Source organism: Uranotaenia lowii, chromosome 1, assembly GCF_029784155.1.
Source record: "Uranotaenia lowii strain MFRU-FL chromosome 1, ASM2978415v1, whole genome shotgun sequence".
Lineage (NCBI taxonomy): Eukaryota > Metazoa > Arthropoda > Insecta > Diptera > Culicidae > Uranotaenia > Uranotaenia lowii.
In genome coordinates this window covers 44,470,066-44,487,987 of record NC_073691.1, presented here as the reverse complement: position 1 = coordinate 44,487,987, position 17,922 = coordinate 44,470,066, and the positions used below count along the sequence as shown (strand labels likewise).

Genomic DNA, 17,922 nt, shown 5'->3' with positions numbered 1-17,922 from the left:
CAAAAATAAACGTTTATGAGATAAATCTACATATATCGTGACTCTCAAAAATACTCTTAAATTTTGAAATAATTCTAAAATATTTTTGAAACTTCGTGAAAAAATTAAAAAAATGTCAATTTTCCCGGTGAGGTGCCGAAATTCCCGGTTTTTTCCCGGTTTCCCGGTGACGTGATGAAATTCCAAAGTTTTTCCCGGTTTTCCCGGTTCGCTAGCAACCCTGGCTCTCTTTCTTCTTGCGCTATGGAGCCTTCTGGAGTTTCTACCAGTTGGACAGCAAGCTGCCGAGCTGGAGACCGTAGCCGGCCGAAGACTCCTGCCACCGAACGGATTAGGGCTTGCACCCTTCTCCGCACTCTCCGCCTTTTTCCTCTTATCATTATTAGTTTTAGTATTTTTAATCATTAGTGAATCCCACGAGTAGCTAGTGCCCTGCTTTAGCGCAGCAAGGACCGTTTTAGCGCTCCCATGAGCAGCACACCTTGGGTACCTTGGGTTGTTTCCTTTCCAATAGGTCCGGTAGAGAAATCCAGTTCCGTTTGCCATTGTCGTCATCGAGAGGGGGGTTGCTGGATTTAGTCGCCTCATTCGTTCTGCGCCGTTTGTAGAAGACAGTCGAGTTTGCATTCAAGTGCTATCGTGTGCGAGAAGTTTATCTGCTTTTTTTAAATCCGGGTATAGCTACCGTAAGAGCAATTTTGCAGTTACGAGCAAGTGCGATAAGTTATTAAAGTTATCCGCGTGTGTTGTGACCAAGGTTAAAAGGATTCTTCATCCATCGCATCACCCTCGAAGCTGGCCGCCATTATCATCACCATCATCGTCTTGTAGACAATAGACATTGGCATCGTGCATAATCGCCAGCCATTCAACACAATAGGCCTCGCTGTTGGTTCGAATACAGATCGGTACAGTGTGTACCGAATAAGTATAACTTTTCACTTTCTTCCTAATAATTTTTTTTTTTGATTTCTATATAAGTTTTTTTCCTTGTGTTTTTTGTCACAATTTTTTTTCTCTGCTTATTATCGAGTTAATAAGGTTTTGTTCTCCACGTTAGCCCGGTATGTCGGAAAGCAACCGACTATCGGATGACGACGGCGAGGATGATGAGCACCCTCCATATCGGGAAGAAATCCCTCCCGTGGAATCTAAAGATACACCTATCCAACCGATGTACCTATCGGACACCGAAGATTCCCCTTCCCCCGCTCTCAATCCAGCTCAACAGCCCTTTAGATTCGGCAATTCCCTGTCAATCAATGAAACTCTTCCCCGAACATCAAGCCAAGCCAAACCATTTATGTTCGGTACTCCCTCAACAGACCAATCTGATTCCCCCTCCGATAATGTTGCAACATTGCCGAAATCCCCCCCTCGCCGTCGGGTTTACCAGAATGAATCGACGGGACCCTGGGTGGTCTATTTCCGGTCCAAAGCAAAACCTCTAAACATCATATCTATTTCCCGAGACCTCGACCGATCGTACCCTTCCGTAGTCAGCTACCAGCCGATGAGTCGGAACAAAATGCGCGTTGTTGTTGGTAGCTTGAAGGAAGCAAACGCCATTGCTTGTGACGAGAGATTTACGATCGAGTACCGCGTTTACGTTCCCGCTCGTGACGTGGAAATCGACGGAGTGGTAACCGAAGAGGGTTTGACCGTCGATGACCTAATGGAATCAGGGGTTGGCCGATTCAAGGATCCTGCTCTTCCAACGGTCAAGGTGTTGGACGCGCGACAATTAAAATCAGCATCTGGCGAGGGGGAAAAACGAAAGTTTTCCCTGTCGAACTCTTTTCGGGTTACCTTTTCCGGCACTGCACTTCCTGATTACGTTGCGATCGGGAAGGTTCGTCTACCTGTGAGACTTTATGTGCCTTCGGTCATGTTCTGCCAGAATTGCAAGCAGTTGGATCATACGACCGCCTACTGCTGCAATCAGGCACGCTGCTCTAAGTGCGGGGAGAAGCATGAGGAAGCTTCGTGTACAACACCAGCAGCAAACAGGTGTTTGTATTGCACTGGGGAAGCATCTCATGCTCTCTCGGCGTGCCCTAAGTACATATCGCGCCGGGAAAAAATCAAAACTTCTTTAAAAAATCGAGTAAAAATGTCCTATAGAGACATGGTTCTGAAGTCTTTGCCAATCGTCTCAGAGAACCAGTTTGACCTTCTAAGTGATTATGAGTCCGAAGGGGAGGACCCATGTGAAGGAACATCAACTGGGCCATTTTCAAAAAATAATGCTTCACAGGCTCCAAAAAGGAAACGCATCACTAAGACACAAAGGGGCCGTTCACATACCACGTGGACAACTTAGGGGGAGGGGGGTGTATGGAAATGTCCACGCTTGTCCACGGAGAGGGGGGTAGGGGTTTGGGTCATGTCCACGTGGACATACTTTCTGTTGGAATCTTAAAATTACAAAGCTTTCCAGTTTACGTTTAAACAATTAAAAACTACTTGAAAGCGAGTAATAAATATAATAATTAAGAAATTTATAAATTTTAAAATTATTTTATATCAAAGCAATGCTATTTTTTATTTAATCAGCCATTCCAATCACAAATAGGCAAAAAGTAGTGTTTTCTAACTGTCAAATGAGTTTTTGAAAAAAAAAAAACAATTTCAAATCTGTCCACGTGGACATCCGGGGAGGGGGGTAGGGGTTTACCAAATGTCCACGCTTGTCCACGGAGGGGGAGGGGGGTGTCAAAAATCTCATTTTTCTGTCCACGTGGTATCTGAACGGCCCCAAACCAGATTAGCTGCCAGCAAAGTTGAAATTAACAGAAATCCTCAAAGTGGAAATAGTAATTCTACCCCTCCTATTCAAAGTCCTCCGGGTTTTAATCCGTCCCCGAAGGACTTTCCTCCACTTTCTGGAAAGCCAAAACCCCAGGCTTTCCTTCAGAATCCAGGCCCACCAGTAGCTAACAGGAATGCATCAATTCCCAGAGAAACTACATCTGACCCATCGTCAAATGGTTTTCCCAGCTTTTCGGCTGATGGTAAGATGAAATTCTCGGAAATTGTTGCGTTCATCCTGGACTTTTTCAGTGTACCAGCAGGATGGAGGACTATGATAAATATGTTTGTACCCCTTTTGAGAGAGTTCTTGAAAAAGAAAGCTCTCACTATGACCCTCATCGCAGAAGCAATTTCTTTCGATGGATAATTCATCCAATGAGGGGAGAGAAATTGTTTCTGTATTGCAATGGAACTGCAGAATTATTTTACCAAAATTAGACCCATTTAAAATATTGGTACACAATTTGAATTGTGATGTGTTCGCCTTATGCGAAACTTGGCTCTCTCCAAATGTAGATTTTCTCTTCCACAGCCACAACATAATTCGCCTGGATCGAGATGGGCAAAGAGGGGGTGGCGTTCTGTAACCGCATGTTACATATTTTTGTGCGTGGCTCCGCCACAAAATCCAGTCATCCCTGTCCTTTAGGAAAAATACCACAACAGTAGCTCAGTAATAGAACGGCTAACATCCCACCTATCTGTCATCTCACAGCCACTCTCTTTCTGGGTTATCCATAGGCGTCGTGCTCAACCACTGGCGTGACGGGGAAGTGTTACCACCCGGAGAGCGGCGCCCTTTTCTCAATTCTCGCAATCTTTGCCGACGTCTTGATACATATCGGCATTGCAGAGTTGGTGCTTTCTGTTCGTGACCGTTTTAGATGTCGGAAGTGCGCGCGTTTTAGAGCTAGTTAGCATAATCAACAAAGCTAGTTGAACAGAAACATAATAAAAGTTAAAAGTGTGCGATTTGTAAAATAAAAATAAATATAGTACGCTAAAACAGTGGTTAAAATTACAAACACAATTATAAGAAATAAGCCGATACAAACAAAAACTGTAAAAAAAGCTCTCGACGCGCCTAACCTAAAAACGGACAGAAAGGGTTAATCGGACCACCAAAACTTCCGATTTAACCACGATTTGGAACCCATCAACATCCGATCAACATCGAATCGGAACACAACAACATCCGATCGACACCGGATCGGAACCCCAAAAACATCCGATCGAACGACGAGGTTTACCGACGCAGTATCCACCGTTGGCAACCGGACGACGAGGTTGGAGACCGACATTCGCTGGTCGTGGGCTCTTCCGGGACGCCGGAATTGAGCCTGTGACACTCCAGAAGCTCATCGAGTCGTCCCTCGTGTCATCGTTCGTCGCATCACCACACCCCGAACATTAAAAACAACGGAATGTCCATCTGCCTGTTAAGTGCCCGTAGCAAATCGCAAGTATAAACAAACCATGTGACGTCTTCAGGGAAATATTTGTCAATAAACCCCAAAAATGTACAAATTGAATCCATTGGTACCCTTAATGTAGCTAGTAGAATAATCTCGATCCTTTTACACTACTTTTGCTCGTGATTCCGTTTGTGGCTGAAAGCCCCCCTTTACTCTTCTCTCTAAATCGGTCCGTTCTGGGAATTATCGACTCCGCCCACTTTGATCCTAAAATTCAGTTGCAACGGTTGGTGACATGAGAGGTACCCACCCGTCTACGCCTTTGGTTGTCTTGGCCCCGAGGGTTTCCCTAAGGTGAGTTCCTCCGAAGGAGAGTGCTGTGTTATCCCGACCCTGAGTTCCCTTGTTTACCTCTAATTACATCCACCCACCCACCAAACCACCCACCCACCAAACCACCCACTGAGCTTTCTCCGAGTTATAATTGGCGCCCGCATAAAAATTGTCAACACGGTTCATTTCCAAAATCCCGGAGGGAAGGATAAAAACAGTTCCTGTTGAGACTATTGGATCGTTCTCCAAACGATCGGCTTAATGTGTTGAAAGTTAGTATGCTGAAAGGTTTTGATCGAGAATAGATATTCTGATTAGAAGATCCTGAAAGTTTTGGACGGATATTGTGTTACAATATTGCGAAATACGAAACAAGTTCAGGCGATTATGGTTGATTAACGACTTCACTGGCAGAGCTAATTTGAATTTTGTATTTTGGAACATCTTCCAGGAGGCGAAGGCCTTGCAGCTTTCACAGCATCCTCCTGCGAACAGCATTTACCGCAGATTTATTTAATTTGGTTATTATTTACAGAATAAGGTTTCATTTATATTCGAAAAATGGATTTGGAAATAGAAAATTTGTATCGGAATATGATGGTCCATCATCTGGACAGAGAGGAGATTCTCTACGAATTAACTATCAGAGCAGTTGAGTGTACGGATAGGGACTCCAAAGCTGCTCTGATGAGACGTCTCAAGGATCGCCTTAAGACGGAAAAAAACGAAACGAATCCGAATATTGATTTTACTCGTTCCAATAACAGCGTGGACGAAGAAATTGAGAAGATTGACAAAGAGGTAAAGTACATAATAGATTTGTTAGAATGTAGAATTCCTTTCGATGGTATCCGAGATACTCTTAGAACCAGGCTTGCACATTATTATGTGAGATGTACTAGGGTCCTGGAAGTAGCGGAAGCGGATGTCGATTTAAAGGATTTAGACCGACTTCAGGCTTCAATTAGAGAGCATATAATTACTTTCTTTTCGCCATTTGCTGCACTCCAAAAAGCCCAATCGGTTTTGATGGCGAACATTGCTAGCTCGTTAGCAGAATTAAATTTGTCCAGAAGCGCGATTTCGAGACCGAAGAAGAAAGCACCCTGTAAGAAGAAGAATAAGAAATTAGAAACGGAACCTGAAAATTCGGAAAACGAAAGTGTCGTAGATCGAGAAACTGAAATTGATAGTTCGGAGGAAGAAGGAGCGATTGGTTTTAGCCTCGGGGGCGAAAAATCGTCTGCTCCACCGCGAATTTTAAAATCCGTTAGTAATCAGCCGCGAATTCCAAAACCCGTCAGAAACTCGTCGCGGAAACGGATGTCGGATTCTGAGGAAAACGAACGATTCGTTAATCGAGTATCACTTAGGACCAAAACCAAACACCTACCTTCTCTTCTCGACAGTTCAGATTTTCGCGACTCGAATTCAGAATCTGATGCTGATTCTAGACCGGTACAAGCTCGACGACGCGAAGATAGGTCACCGCAGCAATTTTACCGTTCGCGTAGAGGTCGGCCAGTTTCTGATTGGAACCTCTGGTACGACGGCAAGGATAACGGCCAAGGTTTGATGGTTTTCTTGCGCGAAGTAGAGTTTACCGCGGATTCCGAGAACGTTTCTCGTCAAGAACTATTTCGATCAGCTATCAACCTCTTTCGTGGCCCCGCAAAAACGTGGTTTATGTCCGGGATCGAAAATGAAGAGTTTACTTCTTGGAAGCAATTGGTCCGCGAAATCAAAAACGAGTTCCTTTCTCCCGATCATGATCACGCGAGTGAAATGCGCGCAATTGCTAGAAAGCAAGGTCCGAAAGAAAAATTTCAGAACTACCTCACCGAAATGCTCAAAATTTTCAACGGATTTACGAAACGTCTTACCGAGAAACGGAAATTCCAAATAATATTTCGAAACATGCGATCCGACTATCGAGGGTATGCTATCGCGTCCAAGATTGACAATCTTGCTGATCTCAAAACGTTCGGTCGACAGTTAGACGCGACATTTTGGTATAAATTTCAAACCGGCGAGGAAAATCTGCGAACGCGAAATCAGGTTAACGAAATTTGTACCGGTACAAAACCTAAAACGCGAATCGATTCGGATAAATACCAAAAACCTCGATATTTTTACGGTAATTCAAAATTTGATTCCGGAAATGAAGATAAAAAGCACAAAAAAGGTTATAAAGATTCAATCAAGCCATCTCAAGAACACTCCTCGAAGAAAGTTGCCACCCCTGATGGTCTGGAACTACTGCTTTCTCAATATTCACCCCTACCTGAGGGTATCTGCTACAATTGTAGGCTCAAGGGCCATCACCATAAGAATTGTAACAGACCTTCTCACGTCTTTTGCCACCGATGTGGTTTTATGAACTTCGAAACAGATAATTGCCCATTTTGTTCAAAAAATTTTCACAAAACTGCTTGAAAGGGCAAGCAGTTTCTCAAAATCCACAAAAACCCTTAGAAACCCCCGACCACTCAATTGATTTGGTTCAATTGGGATACCAAATGGTCGATCCAACCGATTATGTCCACTCAAACGAAACAGAAGTCAACGAATTGCTTTTAAATCTTAAGAAAGATGGTCGCCCTTTTGCCAAAGTGTCAATACTTGGCTTGCCTATTATCGGACTCCTCGATAGTGGAGCTAACAGAAGCGTGCTAGGCTTAGGAGCGGAAAAAGTTCTCAAAACATGTCGTCTTCAAGTCCACAAGACCTCCCTAGACGTGGCTACGGCAAACGGACAATGCTTAGAAGTCTCAGGCTATGTGAATGCTCCTGTGACATTCAACGGTTTAACTAAGATGGTGAGCTTGTTGGTCATTCCCTCGTTGAAACAAAATTTGGTGCTTGGTTCCGATTTTTGGGACATATTTGGGATTGTACCCTCACTGCTCACCACCTCAGTTGAAGAAGTTGATTGTTCACAGGGCGCACCACAGTTGTCCCGAGACCAACAAGCAGAATTGGAACAGGTGAAACAACTTTTTAAAATTGCCGTTGACGACAAACTCGAAGCCACCCCCTTGATTTGTCATAGAATCGAACTGACTGAAGAAGCAAAAAAGAAACCACCGGTAAGAATTAATCCATTTCCGGTATCCCCAAAGCGACAAACGCAAATCGATGCTGAGTTAAACAGGATGTTGGATTGCGGGATCATTGAAAAGTCTTACAGTGACTGGGCTTTAAGACTCGTCCCAGTTGACAAAGCTGACGGCACTGTAAGGCTCTGCATTGATGCCCGTAAACTCAACGAAGTAACAGTTAGGGATTCGTACCCACTTCCGCATGCCGACAGAATCTTAAGTCGCTTAGGTCCTTGCGAGTTTATCTCGACAATCGACTTATCAAAAGCTTTTTTGCAAGTCCCTTTACATCCCAAATCGAAAAAATACACAGCTTTTTCCGTTTTAGGTCGCGGTTTCTTCCAATTTAGACGGATGCCGTACGGCTTAGTTAACAGCCCAGCGACGTTGGCTCGCTTAATGGACAGGATACTTGGTGGCAGTGAGTTGGAACCGTTTGTGTTCGTTTACCTCGATGACATCATCGTGGTAAGCAACACATTCGAGGAACATTTGGCTCGACTCCGCGAAGTAGCCTCGAGATTAAACGTAGCCAACTTGTCCATCAATATTACCAAGTCTAAGTTTTGTGTTTCCGAAGTTAGTTACTTGGGTTACATTCTTAGTAACCATGGATTGCGACCAAATCCTGATAGGGTCGAATCCATCGTTAACTACGAAAGACCCAAGTCACTTCGAGCTGTGAGAAGATTTTTAGGGATGTGCAACTATTACCGTAGATTCATTGCGAACTTCAGTGCAGTTGTACAGCCCCTAACAGATCTTCTCAAAGGGAAACCAAAACTCATCCAATGGAACGATCTGGCTGAGAAAGCGTTCGTTACTATAAAGGAGCTATTAATTAGTACCCCTATTTTAACGAACCCTGACTTTCACAGACCTTTTTGTATCCATTGTGATGCTAGTGACTTGGCAATAGCTGGAATGTTAACTCAGCTGTACGACGAAGGAGAAAAACCTATAGCGTTCTTTTCTCAAAAGTTAGGAACTACCCAGCAACGGTACTGCGCCACTGAAAAAGAGGCCCTTGCAGTACTTAAGTCTATTGAAAAATTTAGATGTTATGTCGAGGGATCGAAATTTACCGTTTACACGGACGCATCTGCACTCACCTACATTCTCAGAAGCAGTTGGAGGACCTCTTCGAGACTGTGCAGATGGAGCATCGAACTGCAGCGGTACGATTTGGAAATCAAGCACCGCCGTGGTTCCGACAACGTGGTGCCTGATGCTCTATCTCGTGCTATTGAAGAGCTCAATGCTTCACCTGGCCTGTCTAATTGGTACCTCACAATGGCTGCTAAAGTCGGAAAAGATCCTGAGAATAACAAAGACTACAGATTAGAAAACGGCATCTTGAAAAGACTCATATCTTCTCCAGAACCCCACACAGACTATCAATTTTCTTGGAAAATTTGTGTTCCACCCGACATGCAAGAACAGATCCTAGTAGAACACCACGACGATGCTCTACATTTGGGTAGTGATAAAACTCTCGCCAGAATTAGAAAACTTTACTATTGGCCTAAAATGGCACAATACGTGAAATCCTACATTGCTAAATGTTCTATTTGCAAGGAATGCAAACCCCCTAATCGTTCACAACAAGCCCCAATGGGGAACCAAAGGGTTGCTTATAAGCCTTTTCAAATTGTAGCCATAGATTTTATTCAATCCCTTCCGAGAAGCAAACTAGGTAATTCGCATCTGTTTGTTATTATGGATATTTTCTCCAAATTGTGTCTCCTTTTTCCCGTAAAAAAGATAGCCACTTCTCAGGTGTGCAAGTTGCTTGAGGAAAATTGGTTTCTTCGATATTCCACCCCCGAATGTTTAATCTCTGATAATGCATCAACGTTTCTATCTAGGGACTTCAAAAGCTTCCTCGACAGGTATAAGATTCGTCACTGGACGAATCCGCGTCATCATAGTCAATCCAACCCGGTGGAAAGACTCAACCGCACTATTAACGCGTGTATCAGAACCTACGTGAGGTCTGATCAAACGCAATGGGACACGCGAATGTCGCAAATAGAACATGCGTTGAACAGCACTCCGCACAGTGCCACAGGATTCTCTCCGTTTAGAATCATATTCGGTCATGAAATTGTAAACTCAGGGGAAGAACATCGTATCGATAGAGACGTTAAAGGAATTTCGGATGTCGAAAGACAAGATCAGCAATTGCGTACTAATCAATTTATTCGCGATTTAGTAACGAAAAATATCAAAAGGAACTACGAAAAGAATAGGAAAATTTATAACTTACGATCCAAAACTACTGCTCCGGTTTACGAGGTTGGCCAACAGGTCTATAAGCGAAACTTTCGTCAATCCTCCTTTCCTGCCAGGTATAACGCGAAGCTGGGTCCAGTTTACCTTCCCTGCACGGTGTTAGCAAGAGTAGGAACCAACTCCTACGAGTTGGCTGATTCAGCTGGAAAATCCATCGGTGTTTTCTCCACAAACGACTTGAAGCCTAGTAACTGAAAAGAAAAAGAAAACAACAACAAAGTAACTGCCAACTAATTTATTCGATACATAAAACTTACCTGAAACAATTTCCTGTGCTGATTCCCTTCCATTCTAGGCACCGCGGGCCCTCGAGATGTGAAGATCGGAAAAAGCCACATGAATTAATTAACACTCGCGATAACCTGCTGTTTCGAACCGTTTCGGATGTGTAGAAAAACTCTGGACATAATGAACGTTGCTCACGTTCTTGTTGAGAAGTTTCGGGCCTTTCCCGGACTTATCCTCCTGCAGTTTTAGCTGAAAACAGAAAAGAGATAGATTAACATTGATATTTACCTAAAATTTGCCAATAATTAGCGCTTTGAGGACTTGTACCGTGAATAATTACCGAAACCTTTTCCATGAACTGACCCGCCTCTGCTCCAGTGTTTACATTTTGATAATTTTACTCTTCTTGGATTCGTGTTCTCGAGTTGACGTTTGTCGTGAGTGACTGAAAAAAAATCTCAAACATTTGACGTTCGTCATGAGTGACCGTCAGAAATAATTGCAACAACAGTAATGCACTGAAATAAACGATGCTATTCTAATCATGTGATGATTATTAAATAGGCAGCTCGTTAAAATTGCAACAATAGAACAAAAATCTTATTTTGTTTCAAGCAAAATAAAAGAAAAACAATTAGGCTGTTATATTCATCTCCCTCATTACAAAATGAATGAAATTTCATTCATTTTGAGAAGGGACGATGGGGTAATGTAACCGCATGTTACATATTTTTGTGCGTGGCTCCGCCACAAAATCCAGTCATCCCTGTCCTTTAGGAAAAATACCACAACAGTAGCTCAGTAATAGAACGGCTAACATCCCACCTATCTGTCATCTCACAGCCACTCTCTTTCTGGGTTATCCATAGGCGTCGTGCTCAACCACTGGCGTGACGGGGAAGTGTTACCACCCGGAGAGCGGCGCCCTTTTCTCAATTCTCGCAATCTTTGCCGACGTCTTGATACATATCGGCATTGCAGAGTTGGTGCTTTCTGTTCGTGACCGTTTTAGATGTCGGAAGTGCGCGCGTTTTAGAGCTAGTTAGCATAATCAACAAAGCTAGTTGAACAGAAACATAATAAAAGTTAAAAGTGTGCGATTTGTAAAATAAAAATAAATATAGTACGCTAAAACAGTGGTTAAAATTACAAACACAATTATAAGAAATAAGCCGATACAAACAAAAACTGTAAAAAAAGCTCTCGACGCGCCTAACCTAAAAACGGACAGAAAGGGTTAATCGGACCACCAAAACTTCCGATTTAACCACGATTTGGAACCCATCAACATCCGATCAACATCGAATCGGAACACAACAACATCCGATCGACACCGGATCGGAACCCCAAAAACATCCGATCGAACGACGAGGTTTACCGACGCAGTATCCACCGTTGGCAACCGGACGACGAGGTTGGAGACCGACATTCGCTGGTCGTGGGCTCTTCCGGGACGCCGGAATTGAGCCTGTGACACTCCAGAAGCTCATCGAGTCGTCCCTCGTGTCATCGTTCGTCGCATCACCACACCCCGAACATTAAAAACAACGGAATGTCCATCTGCCTGTTAAGTGCCCGTAGCAAATCGCAAGTATAAACAAACCATGTGACGTCTTCAGGGAAATATTTGTCAATAAACCCCAAAAATGTACAAATTGAATCCATTGGTACCCTTAATGTAGCTAGTAGAATAATCTCGATCCTTTTACACTACTTTTGCTCGTGATTCCGTTTGTGGCTGAAAGCCCCCCTTTACTCTTCTCTCTAAATCGGTCCGTTCTGGGAATTATCGACTCCGCCCACTTTGATCCTAAAATTCAGTTGCAACGGTTGGTGACATGAGAGGTACCCACCCGTCTACGCCTTTGGTTGTCTTGGCCCCGAGGGTTTCCCTAAGGTGAGTTCCTCCGAAGGAGAGTGCTGTGTTATCCCGACCCTGAGTTCCCTTGTTTACCTCTAATTACATCCACCCACCCACCAAACCACCCACCCACCAAACCACCCACTGAGCTTTCTCCGAGTTATAGTTCTTTTGGGGATCAAGAAATGCCACTCTTTCTATCGTATTCCCTTACAACCATCTCCAGGTATTGAAGTCGTCAGTTGCCAAGCTAGAATTAAAGGCCAAGACCTTTGCCTAGCCTCGGTATATATTCCGCCAAATTCAAGCGTGAGCCGGAACCAATTGGCGAATATTCTTTCACTTCTCCCAGAACCCCGGTTAGTTCTGGGAGATTTCAACTCCCATGGCGTGGGCTGGGGTAGCTCACGTGATGATGATCGTGCTGACATTATTTATGAGCTGTGCGACGACTTCAACATGACTGTCTTAAACAATGGGGAAGTGACTCGAATTAATGGATCCCAAACACAGCATAGTATTTTAGATATTTCTTTAGCTTCTTCCTCTCTGAGCTTGGATTGTACGTGGAAGGTAATCCAAGACCCTCAGGGAAGCGATCATTTGCCTATACATATTTCTATCACCAGTGGTCGTAGTCCACCCGAAGAGATCAATATTCCTTATGACCTCACAAAGAATATTGATTGGAAAAAGTATGCATCGGGTATAAGCGAAGCCATCGACTTAATGGACGAACTGCCTCCGGAGGCAGAGTATAGTTTCATCTCCGGGACGATAGTGGAATGTGCAATCGGGGCACAGATCAGACGAAACGAAAACTCGACGATACTGAATAGACCTCCTACTCCGTGGTGGGACGGTGAATGTTCTCGCGCGGGAAATGAAAAGCGCAAGGCGTTTGTCGAGTTTCGCAGAACCGGATTGCCAGAAAAGTTCCAACGTTACTTGGCCTTGGAACGCAAGTTCAAGAACCTGATCAGGGGCAAGAAACGTGGGTACTGGCGGCGATTCGTGGATGGGTTATCTCGAGAAACGTCTCTGCGCACACTTTGGCAAACAGCACGAAACATGCGTAATCACACTCCCTCGAACGAAAGTGAGGAAAGTTCGAGTCGATGGCTATTAAAGTTCGCGAAAAAGGTCTGCCCGGACGCAGCACCAGCTCTGAAAATATATCGGGATACAGAGAATAGTTCCGAAACCGAGGATAAATTCTCGATGGTCGAACTTTCACTTGCGCTCTGGTCCTGCAACAATTCAGCTCCCGGACTGGACAGAATCAAATTCAACTTGTTGAAGAATCTGCCAGATTCCGCTAAAAAACGTCTATTGAATTTATTCAATAAGTGTTTGGAACTGAACATTGTTCCGCATGACTGGAGACAAGTGAAAGTCATCGCCATACAAAAACCGGGAAAACCAGCTTCTGAATACAATTCGTATAGGCCGATTGCAATGCTCTCGTGTCTCCGGAAATTGCTCGAAAAAATGATTCTCTTTCGGCTGGATAAATGGGTTGAATCAAACAATCTGTTGTCAAGTACACAATTTGGATTCCGTAGAGGCAAGGGTACGAACGACTGTCTAGCATTACTTTCATCAGACATTCAATTGGCGTTTGCCCAAAAAGAGCAGATGGGGGCAGTATTTCTGGACATCAAAGGGGCATTCGATTCGGTGTCCATAGAAGTGCTATCTAGTAATCTTAACTCTTGCGGACTTTCACCAATTTTGAACAATTTTCTATATAACCTGTTGTCTGAAAAAATCATGCATTTTAGCCATGGAGAAACCAAAGTTGAACGAATTAGTTACATGGGTCTACCCCAAGGCTCATGTTTAAGCCCCCTGCTATACAACTTTTATGTCCGAGAAATCGATAGTTGTATGGCACAAAATTGCACGCTACGACAGCTTGCGGATGACTGTGTTGTTCATATCACAGGTAAAACAAACACTCAAATAAAACCTCCTTTGCAAGAAACTCTAAATAACTTATCACATTGGGCCAGGAATCTAGGTATCGAGTTTTCACCTAGTAAAACCGAGTTAGTAGTTTTTTCAAGGAAGCATTCCCCTCCTCAAATAGAGCTCCTTATGATGGGTAGAACTCTAACTCAATCTCTTAGTTTTAAATATTTGGGCGTCTGGTTCGACTCTAAATGTCTCTGGGGAAAACACATTAGGTACTTGACTCAAAAATGCCAAAAGAGAATCAATTTTCTTCGAACGATTACTGGAACCTGGTGGGGTGCTCACCCGCAGGACCTCATCAGGTTATACCAAACAACGATACTGTCGGTCATAGAATACGGAAGCTTTTGCTTTGAGTCCGCTGCGAAAACTCACTTTACCAAACTAGAACGAATACAGTATCGTTGTTTGCGTATTGCCATGGGTTGTATGCAATCGACACATACGATGAGTCTCGAAGTACTGGCGGGAGTGATGCCGTTGAAAAATCGGTTCTTCGATTTATCGCTACGTTTCCTAATTCGAAGTGAAACTATGAATCCTTTGGTGATAGAAAATTTGGAAAGGCTTATGAATATTAATCCGCAAGTAAAATATGTAAATAATTATAAAACTTTTAATCAATTAGAAATAAATCCTTCTTTATTAAATTCGGACATGAGTCACTTTTACCCGATTAGCAGTTCCTTGATAAAATTCGATCTGTCCATGACCGCTGACATCCGTGGAATTCCAGATCACGTCCGACCCAACATCATTCCTTCAATCTTTGCTTCAAAAGTACGTGAAATTGATCCTATAAACATGTTCTTTACTGATGGTTCTAGAATCGACAACGCGACTGGCTTCGCAGTGTATAATGAGGGCTTTGAAGCTTCGTTCAAGCTTCGAGAGCCATGCTCCGTTTACACTGCTGAGCTAGCCGCTATTTACTGCACCTTGGAACACATTCGCACACTGCCCGTAGACCACTATTTCATCTACTCGGATAGTCTCAGCTCCGTTGAGGCAATTCGATCGATGAAACTGATGAAGCGCTCTTCCCATTTCTTGCTGGAAATTTCAGGGATATTGGGCGCTCTGATCGAAAATTCGTATAGGATTACCTTAGCTTGGATCCCGTCTCATTGTCTTATACAAGGCAATGAGAAGGCGGACTCATTGGCTAAGGTGGGCGCGTTACAAGGTGAAATCTTTGAGAGGATTATAACTTACAATGAATACTTTTCAATACCTCGCACTTTAGCGATTAACGCTTGGCAGTCTAGCTGGGATAATGGCACAAAGGGACGTTGGCTCCATACGATTATCCCTAAGGTTCTAAGGACGAAGGCATGGTTTAAGCATTTTAACTTGAGTCGCGACTTCATTCGCGTGATTTCTCGGCTCATGTCAAATCACTGCCGGCTTGACGCGCACTTGTTTCGTATTAATCTTGCTGCAACCAATGTTTGCGTTTGTGGGGATGGCTACCACGACATCGATCATGTTGTATGGACGTGTGAAAGGTATGGTCAAACGAGGGCTTGGCTACTGGATACCCTTAGGGCCCGAGGTAGATTACCTGGTGTTCCAATTCGAGACATTCTGGCAAACTTAGATTTTGGATATTTGTTCCCAATTTACAAATATCTCAAGCTGTCTGATTTGGTCGTTTAGTCCGCTTACCCACGTAAACTCTCCCCTTGTGTGTTCTTCATTTAATGTCTGTTTTGTTGTTTATTTATTAGTACCACCTCTCATCCAACGGGTTCGACACATTCCTGAAGAAGGTTGGCCAGAAGGTCGGAAACCGATACCAAACCGTAGCTACCGAATCCACAGCTACAGGAGGCCACCACCGGACCCTAAAGGAAAACTGATATTGGAGAATAACCCCTATAAACCCCTTCCTTTTCCATTATTTAAAGTTTTTTTTTTTTTAACTGTTGAGTCGCCGCGACTATTACGGCCCCCTTCCCTACTAACCAGTGAAACAAATACCCTCGGCACATTTAAACTTTATAAAAGTAAAAGGCCTTTAATAAACTAGTTGTAAATAAAAAAAAATAATGGATTTAGTCGCCTCTTACGACATGGGCCAGTGACCCAGGGATAGTATTCTTGGGCAGCTACCCCACGGCTAATTTGTCTCAGATGTCTCAGATCTCATGTCTCATGCATAAGGTGTTATGTCTTAGGTCTTAGCCTTCAGATCTCAGTTCTCAGTTTTAAGGTACCAGAGTCTGGTCTCATGCTTCACGCCTCATCCAATATGTTTCAGATCCCAAGTCTCAGGCCTCATGTATTTTTTTAAGGTCGCTCCTTTCAAGTTTTAGAACTAAGATTTGTTTCAACTTTAAAAAAATCTAAGTATACTTAGCGAGTTTAGTGAGTGAGAAATCAGCAAAGTGCCTGGCACACAGGTTCCGATCTGGTGTCAAAGCCATATGATCAAAACGAGAGGTGATATAAAACCTGATGAAAGAATCAGGTTCAGGACAGAAAAATCTTTCAAAATCAGTTACAGAAACTAAGGCATTTAAATATTACAGTTCTCAAAAGGGATCTTCATCGAGAAACGACAAAATATGATGCTAGGTCATTACCCAAGGCTCATCTGACAATTATTCATGTTTGTTGCGCTGCTTCATTCAGTCAAAACTCCACCAGTCTAGCTGATAAGAGTTAACCCCACCCTCTTTTTCTACTCCCATCCACACACAGCTCGCAACGTAAATAAATCAGCTAAATTTCACATTCCCGTGACCGAACGCAAACGATCATAGCCGATACAAATAACAATAAGCAGCAGTAACAACTTCGATTGGCATTCAATCAACTACAATACTCACCGATGGTCGAGATGAAGGTGGAGGTAAACGCATCGTCGGAGAAGCGGAACAGAATGCAGGTTTTTCCTACGCCGGAATCTCCGATCAGCAGCAGCTTGAACAGCAGATCGTACGTTTTCTTGGCCATCGTTTACGCGATTTGCTTTCCTCTTTGTTATTCCTCTAGCTAGGGTTTAGTCCTAGTGTTTTGATTATTCCGTAATTGTAGAAGCGGTCGTCCTTCCGATTTCGTTCGGAGCACTTGGCTGCCCAAATTCGGCGATACCGGAAAAGCGAAACAAAAGAAAATTAACAATTGCCCCTACAATCTCTACACAGAATTTAAAACATTGAACAATTTGCTGTTGCTTCTTCTTACCTATATCTGGCAGGGACGGATCTCACCAATTTTGCCTTATCCAAAATCGAATGCCAATTCCGCGGCCACAGACAAACAGGGATGACCACAGTTTTTCCCGGAATTGATTTCACTTTAGCGCACTGGCTGCGGACAAATTAATCACACAATTAGCGGGAGCAGCACAAAAAAAATCTCTAGTGTCTCGCGAAAAGAATTACGAATCTTCATTAATCGGAACCTATGACTCTGATGCGACTGCGATGATGGGCTCTCCTTTTTTGCTTTTCCTTTGTGCGTTTTTTTACTTGTGTTCATCCGCGATCTGCGGGTTTGGTTTCTACACGATGAATTCATTTTACTTGGTAAAAGCGGTAAAAGGATCAAGAATTATTTTATACAAAAACTTTATGATAATATCGTCTGAAAAGTATCAATTTCAATTTTCGAATAAAAACTCAAGAAACATCGGGCAAGTTTTCAATTTAAAAAATTAGGGAAAAGAGTAAAAAAAGTGTAACATTAAAAAGTTGATATTCGATTTCGAGTGTACGAATGAACGAATCGGGCGGCAAAACAGAACGTCAAAATGTGATGAATCATTTCTTCCCAAAAGGGAATAACGAAAAACCCGAAAAACATAAAAAAAGAAACGGATGAATACGAACGTCAGAAAAATGGCGAGAAGACTCGATAGGGGATTTGGTCCTGGAAGGTCGAAAAGCAA

General features: G+C 43.2%; 1 protein-coding gene across 1 annotated transcript in view; it reads right to left on the bottom strand.

Moving 5' to 3' along the window:
• The window catches only part of LOC129749078 (ras-related protein Rab-10), a 28,310-nt gene extending 10,830 nt beyond the window's left edge, over positions 1–17,480 (bottom strand). Inside the window, exons 1-2 of the mRNA XM_055743929.1 lie at positions 17,217–17,480; positions 16,859–17,103 (exon numbers count right to left, since the gene is read on the bottom strand). Of these exons, the coding sequence (XP_055599904.1) occupies positions 16,859–16,985 (127 nt within the window). The 5' untranslated portion in view covers positions 16,986–17,103; positions 17,217–17,480. The remainder of the gene's footprint in view (positions 1–16,858; positions 17,104–17,216) is intronic.
• Positions 17,481–17,922: the final 442 nt, after the last annotated feature.